The sequence below is a fragment of the Monopterus albus genome, unplaced genomic scaffold (genome assembly GCF_001952655.1).
Source record: "Monopterus albus unplaced genomic scaffold, M_albus_1.0 scaffold271.1, whole genome shotgun sequence".
Taxonomy (NCBI): Eukaryota; Metazoa; Chordata; class Actinopteri; order Synbranchiformes; family Synbranchidae; genus Monopterus; species Monopterus albus.
The window spans coordinates 569072-576969 of NW_018128151.1; the positions used below are offsets into that span (position 1 = coordinate 569072).

Genomic DNA, 7898 nt, shown 5'->3' on the forward strand with positions numbered 1-7898 from the left:
CAGCTATGCTGTATGGGTTAGAGACTGTAGCAGTGAGGAAAAGACAAGAGGCAGAGATGGAGGTAGCAGAGATGAGGATGTTGAGGTTCTCTTTAGGAGTGACCAGGATGGACAGGATTAGGAATGAGCACATCAGAGGGACAGCTCAGGTCGGCTGTTTTGGGGACAAGGTCAGAGAGGCCAGATTGAGATGGTTTGGACATGTGCAGAGGAGGGGTAGTGGTTATATTGGTAGAAGGATGTTGGAGATGGAGCTGCCAGGCAAGAGGTCAAGAGGAAGGCCAAAGAGGAGATATATGGATGTGCTAAAAGAGGACATGAAGTTAATTGGTGTGAGAGTAGAGGATGCTGAGGATAGAGTTAGGTGGAAACAGATGATTCGCTGTGGCGACCCTTAATGGGAACAGCTGAAAGAAGAAGAAGAAGACAGATGGGAGCTCCTTAGGGAAACAACCCAGGGGTACGTTGTAGAGGGTATCTGCACATGAGCAGGTCAGTGTAGTTGGGTTCTTTATTGTAGATACCAAGTACAGTCATCTTTTTAAAATGCCTGAAATGACTGTTTCCAATTACTGCATCCAGTATCTAACCAATATTTTCCAAAGTACTTAGAGGAGGAGTTATTCCTGCTTTCCTCTAAAATGTCCAATTATTACCTCCTGGTTCACCACAGTCTCATTTTCCTCAACTGTACTGGTCTGACATTTAAATACCATTAGTAACTGGTAAATATTTTATCAGTACCTGATAAATTATGTTGAAGTACATTAATTTCATTGGTTTATTTTTTGCTGTAGTATTGAAATTGGTATAGAGTATTGTAGAATTTCAGTGGTATTGGTACCGACTACCAAAATTCTGTTATCGTGACATCTCTAGTCTCCAGAGACATTATGTTTTTGGATTGTGCATGCATCTGTACAAGCCTTGTGAATGTGATATCTCAAGAATGCCTTAAGAAAATTTCTTCACATTTAACACAAATGTCCACTTAGACTCAATGATGAACTGGTTAGACTTTAGTGGTCACAGGTAAAAGGTCACAGTGACCTTACATCTGTCCCATTCCTGTCAATTAATTAATAAAACAAACAAAAAAGATCACAATATTGTTTCTAAATGTAATGAGTTCCTTCATAATGCAATGAACAATATTACTGTAGAAACTAATAGTTTCTAATATTTTTAGGTAACACTGCTTATAACCACCAACTGATTCCATGTTTGGAAAACCAATTAAAGCACTTCTCAACACAACCCCTGCATAATCCACAAATGTTTCCAACTATACAAAATGTTCCCCATGTTTCCACGGTGAATAAAATACTGCCTTTCCTATACAACACTATACAACACTGGCAACTGCTAAGGTTATACCAGATACACCAATAAACTGGTATCTCACTTTCCAGTGTAGAAAGGTTAGTGTTTTGGATAAATGAAGATGTGAACTCTTCTGTGTATGTGTTTGCCTTGACACCAGTCTTACCTGGCGCTCTCAAAAGTAGCAGATGAAGTCTTCCCGATGGCTCCGAATCCAACTCCCACAGCCAAGCCCTCTGCAAGTAAAAAACACAGACAATTGCCCCATGTCTTTGACTTCTCTGAAGCACTCGTCTGTAACGCAGGCAAAACAACACTGAGGACAGGGAAGGGACAACGCTGGCACAAAGTAGACAATAAGAAAATATGTGGCAAAAATATAAAAACTATTACAGGCCTGGAATGAAATGTGATTTACTTCACATAGTACAGGAAAGTTTTGATCTGCTCTTTCAGACAGAACATTGTGAACTTCTTGCAGCAGCTGCCTTGGGGATCTCCAATATAACACATACAGTGTATTGTTTATTTGGTCTTTCCTTCCTTCAATACTGTGGTTTTTAATGATAAAACCTGCTACCGAGGTTTCATCTGCATAACTCCACGAGAAATGAGAAACTGGGTTACTTTGTTTCTATATAGTAGAAGGAATTACACCTTTATTAGCAATTATAAACTTTATGACTGAAACGCTGCACTAAGGTGGATCTCTGCTGCTGTATGGAGCCTGTCTCTGTTCCCTCATTGCATGTAAACCCTGAACAGCATCCCTCTCTTCTGATGCTCCATTTGTCTCATTTGTAATGCTAGTCATGCATACTTTAAATATATGCCAATCACCCTGAGAGTAAAAAGCTCACAGATTGTGATGGATCTATGAAACCTATTGTACGCATGTGTGTATGCACATGCAGTCAAAGCTCTACAGGCTCTGCAACAACAAGCCTGGAGAGGACACTCTCTGAGTAGGGACATAGCAGTGCAGTCTCAGCAGGGAGGAAGTGGGATCAGGAGTAGTAGTTTTACAGGCTAAGACAGCACTTTGGAGCATTGTAGGGAAGGTACAGCATAAACAGGGCAGGTCTGGGAAAAGTACATCACTACCTACTTGGAGAAATGCAACAGCAGCAGACAGGGGGGGGGGGACAGGATATAAATCTGGAGGCTAGAAGAGACTGCTTGATGTGCAAAAGCTGTCTCTCAAGCAAAGCAGGGCCAATAGGTAAGATGGGGAAGTATAGAAAAGAACAACCTTAGCTGCAGGGAAGTGTGGGACATGGAAGCAGGTAGGATTAGATTCATACTACAAACAACTTATGATGTGCTTCCATTTCTCCAGAATCTTAGCAAATAAGACAGGCGAAGACCAGACGTGCCCTTTGTATTCAGGCATAGCTTCACTTTGGCACAATCTAACTGGGTATATAACAAGCATGTCTCAAACAGATGCATCTGGAGACATAACCATGTGCTGAGGTGTTTATCAGCGGTCCCTCAGAGTAAGCACTTGAAGGCAAACTCACTACACAAGTTTTGTTTGTACATGAGGGTGAACAGGTCAGGCACAAAGCAACTGTGACCAGGCCTGACACAGATAAAATATAGCAGACACTGCAGCCAGTTCCAATGAGTGGCTGTGGGTCAGAAGAAAACTGAATGGCCGGGGCAAAGACAGGTAACTTTTAGTGTGACCTCAAGATGCTTAAAACCTCAGACTTCACATATTTTCAGCCAGCTTCCTATCTTTCAAATGTGGAGTATATCAGTTAAACCTGGCTCTGTATTACTTGTGCGAAGACCTCTTTGAAAACACAAGAATGTTCACCAGGTGATGCATTTTGCATCACTCAGAGAAATTCTGGTGCAACTACAACCTGCAGTTCTACATCCCCCTCCCCTCACCCTGTGGCCCAGCAACCGCACACCCCACCTCAAAGTGGGAGCAAAGCAGTTTGTAAACTAGCAGTTTGAGTATAGCAGAAAATGGAGAAAATCAAATTTTATGAAATAATGGTGGAGTTGGACATTTGGGGCTATTTATATGAGCCAGAATGCAACCCAGCGGAGCTTCAGCACACAGAGATGGAAGAGAGTGAGGCAGCTGCAGTCAAGAGACGAGCACAGGTAGCAGAGAAAGGCCAGCTACACTGAACCACCTCGGGCCGGGAATGGTTGGTGGTGTCTTTACGGCAAACGCACACCAATGGACACAGAAACAGAATGACTGTGCTGCAATGAATTCCAATGTGCACAGTTTCTTTTGAATGAAGTTGCCAATTCCTGTGAGGGGGAGCACCAGTATGTGTGACAGCGCACATTAGTTCTGTCCTAACACCATGTTTACACTGCAAGCGTTTCATCTGTTTTTTAGGCACGCAATGTGTCATGCAACCGCTATATTAATCAATCCAGCTGTCTACACCGCCTGCATGTGGTTCTATTGCTTATGTGTGTATCTATGACCTGAAGCTTATAGTAACAAAACACCAGTTACACAGTGGATGCCCATTTAATCACCCTGCAGACTTGCCTGTACTTTCACACACAAATTCATTTTGACATCATGTTACTTTAGCAGATAAGATGAGTCATGGCCCATAATTCATTCAGAGGAGTCACTAATTAGTGGCTATTGGTGAGATTAGTGAAATTTTTCAGTGATGGTGTTGGAAAACTGAGTGGGCCTGGCTCTCAGGTGAAATTGCTTAACAAGCCAATGTAGTTTAAAATTAGCAAATACAATGCAGAGAAGACTTGGGTCTAGTACATAATGTGCAGAAAGTGTCTAACCCTGCATGACGCATCCCTAAACAGCATGCAAGCATTACATTTGCTGCTGCCCACCTGCTCATGTCGTCATGAGCAAGAATGGCTCCTGACTTAAAGAAGAGGGACAAACATATGGTAGTGGTACTGTAAAGTGGGCCACAGAAGAAATTCAATTCCGATGCAGACGTTGCTCCAAACAGATTATGTCTTTGTGCAGTGGAGCAATGTGCCTAAATGAGCTTAGTCAGATGCCACTGAAATCGGGTGCTAATTAATTTTCCTCTAGCAGCTCCTGTGGTTGCTAATGTTACATAGCAAGCTTTAGCAGCCAGCTGGAAAAATCAAAATGATTTTTAAATGCATTGCTAGTATGTTTGTATATCAAAAGGCAGAAATATTGTCTGTGAAGAAAGATCAGAAACGTTTCTTCTGTCTCAGCCAACTGGAGCATGTCGGTGTCTGAAGTGATTTAACAGCAGCCGGCAGGCTGAGCTCCGGCAGGACAAAGATAGACAAAGCAAACAAACCTTTGCTGTAGCCTACGTACATGTATGTATACTGTATTATATAGTAGTAAATGCTTGCTGTGCTTCAGTTCTCTTTTACAGTATGAAGGAATGACTGATCTCTTTCAACCCTCCTCTCCATTCTTGTGTATTTTTCCCAGTATTATTTCTCCTTATCAGTGCAATATTAATAGCGTGCATCCAGCTAGGTGACAGATAGAGATAAGCTAAAAACAGAATAAAAGTTATATGAGGCAAGGAAAACAAACAAATGACTCAAAGGCAAGACTGTAAGAGATCAGTATCCAGATACCAGTGCTGTTGCAGATCCCAGGGGCCACTTCATCACGATGTAACGCTAGTCATTGCACCGAGTGTAGTCAACTCCCCAGTGGCCCATTACAGGTTGACATACTGTAGCCCCATTATGGGCCAAAGCTTCCTCCAGTTACACTGTGGTGCCCATTACCATCCATCTCAGTCCCCTTGAACTATCTGAAATGCCACAAGGCCAGCAGAAATGCAATCTGCCCTGGAAAACCTTCAGCTTTGTTTGAATAAAACATTAGCAGGGAGGGTTTCAGTGTCTGGTACAGCTTGTTCAAGGCTAGAGACACAGTTGGAAAAAAACTATTTTAAAGGTGCAAGACCACAATAATCTTCTTTTCTTCTTCTTGTGTCTAAAGTCCAAAATGTTCACATTAAATGACTGAGCAAAGAAATTGCATTATGCACATACAGCAATATAGCAGAGATAACAAAAAGAGTAATTTATCACAGAGTCAAATAGTTGTATCTTTGCTTTTTTGGACCAAGAGAAAGGTTTTCTCACTTTAGCTGCTTCACAGCTTGAAATGTGAGCTGTGAGTTTGGGAGTGTGCTGGAAGCACTAAACACTAACACTCCTGTCAGGGTTTACTCATGAAACCTGTGTTTTAGTGTCTTTGCTGGCATCTTGTGGCCGTTCAAAGAATATCTGATGGACTTATGGACTTATGGACAGGGCAATTTCAATGCTGTATGACAGAATAAGATCGAGCGTGTGATTAAAAGGGCGAGTGCGCTGATTTTCAGTTTGAGAAAAACCAACTGACTTTAACAGTGAATTAAATGCAGTGTCAAGGTTGTCAATGTCAACATCTATATGAATATTAAAATAACACTATAATGACTATGTGCACTACGCACTAAATCAGACACAGTCTGAGAATTCAGTTAAAACCCCTGAATAAAGGGCAGAACTCACTGGCACAACACAATGTGCAGCATTGTACAGGTTCATAACCCATGGCCCCAGCTGTGAGGAGGAGGAAACAGGACTGACAGCAGAGATGACAGTGATGACAATGACACTACACTAAATACTTTCTCCACCCAGGACCCTTCAATAATGGAGGTCAAAGCTACAGTATGCTGCTTCCATTCCTAGTCAAGTATAGCGCAAGTAAATCAGCCATCAAAAGATCTTCTCAAAGCAGTTGTGAGGATGAGAGGAGCATCAGAGCTCCTTATTTTTGAGCCCCTGCCAGAGCATTTACCTGTGGTTACGAACACATTTCAGCTTGTTGCTCTCTACCCATTATCCAGTAAATGTGCTCGGAGTCTGATGAACAGACTGATGAACAAGAACAGTTTCTGTCCCTGATCCAGACTGCCTGTGGGCTAAGAATAAAGGGGGTTCAACCCACAGAGGTGACTGTTATATTGTCATATAGACCTTGTAAGTGCCAATACCCACTGCCACTAAAGTCTGAAGAAGGTACTGCAGATATTCATAAAGCCCTGTTTATGGGGAGACCTGTCAGAGAATGCAAATGCTTTTGCCTACAACTCCCCCATCTTAACTATACTGAAGGCTTTAGGGGAGTGGCAAGTAGTGCAAAATTTAAGATTGGTCAGTGATGCAGTTGTCAAACCTGTCCCAGTTATCCCCAGTGCTGTCACAGTGACATCTCCAGTTCCAGCAGATACTAAATGGTTGACTGTAACGGACTTGGCTAATCCCCTTGGTTGCATATGCTATTGCCTGTGACACTAATGTGGTGAAAAGTGCTAAATGCCCTCTCATCTTCATTCGCCCACATCACAGATAAAGGAATGGTCAGTCTCAACTCACTAGATCTTTTATACCTGAAATACTTCACAACTTAATGAGTTGTGCAATCACTTAATTGTGCTGGTTGGGAGTTGAGGGTGCGGGAGGTCTCCACCTACAACTGTGTGGTCATAGTATACATGCGTGTGCTTGATGTGAATGTGTGTTTGATCATATCTGCATGTGATGTCTGTTGAGTATAGGGGCACATTCTTCATGTGTATGTTACAATTACTGCATGAGAGCTAGGTTGTGAACAGTGGCCAGTACCATGAATAAAGAGGAGTAAATTTTATCTCAGTCCAGTCTAATAAATGTTCCTAATCTCTTAATCCTCACTTTCTAGCAAACAATCATCCCACATTATAATGGTGCTTTACTGATGGTAATCAGTTAAAGTTTGACATGAAAATCATTGAAACAACTCCATCCATCCATCCATTTTCCTCCGCTTATCCGGAACCGGGTCACGAGGGCAGCAGTCTAAGCAGAGATGCCCAGACTTCCCTCTCTCCAGACACTTCCTCCAGCTCCTCCGGGGGAATGCCAAGGTATTCCCAGGCCAGCCGAGAGGCATAATCCCTCCAGTGTGTCCTGTGTCTTCCCCGGGGCCTCCTCCCGGTGGGACATGCCCAGAACACCTCCCTAGGAAGGTGCCCAGGAGGCATCCGAAACAGATGCCCAAGCCACCTCAGCTGGCTCCTCTTGATGTGGAGGAGTGGCGGTTCTACTCTGAACTCCTCCTGGGTGACCGAGTTCCTCACCCTATCTCTAAGGGTGTGCCCAACCGCCCTGCGGAGGAAGCTCATTTCGGTCCCCTGTATCCGGGATCTTGCCCTTTCAGTCATGACCCAAAGTTCGTGACCATAGGTGAGAGTCAAAAGTAGATCGACCACTAAATCGAGAGCTTCGCCTTACAGCTCAGCTCCTTCTTCACCACGGCGGACCGGTACATCAACCGCATTACTGCAGAAGCTGCACCGATCTGCCTGTCAATCTCCCGTTCCATCCTTTCCTCACTCATGAACAAGACCCCAATATACTTGAACTCCTCCACTTGAGGCAGGAACTCTCCACCAACCTGAAGGGAATAAGCCACCCTTTTCCTGAAAACCATGGCCTCAAATTTGGAGGTGCTGATTCTTATCCCAGCCGCTTCACACTCTGCTGCAAACCGCCCCAGTGCACGCTGGAAGTCCTGGTTT

General features: G+C 43.4%; 1 protein-coding gene across 3 annotated transcripts in view; it reads right to left on the minus strand.

Annotated features, from left to right (window-relative positions):
* slc39a11 (solute carrier family 39, member 11) overlaps positions 1-7898 on the minus strand; it is a 103606-nt gene that overhangs the window by 6457 nt on the left and 89251 nt on the right. For all 3 annotated transcript variants that reach the window (XM_020622012.1, XM_020622011.1, XM_020622010.1), the window contains exon 7: positions 1490-1559. In XM_020622012.1, coding sequence (XP_020477668.1) covers positions 1490-1559 — 70 coding nt within the window. The remainder of the gene's footprint in view (positions 1-1489; positions 1560-7898) is intronic.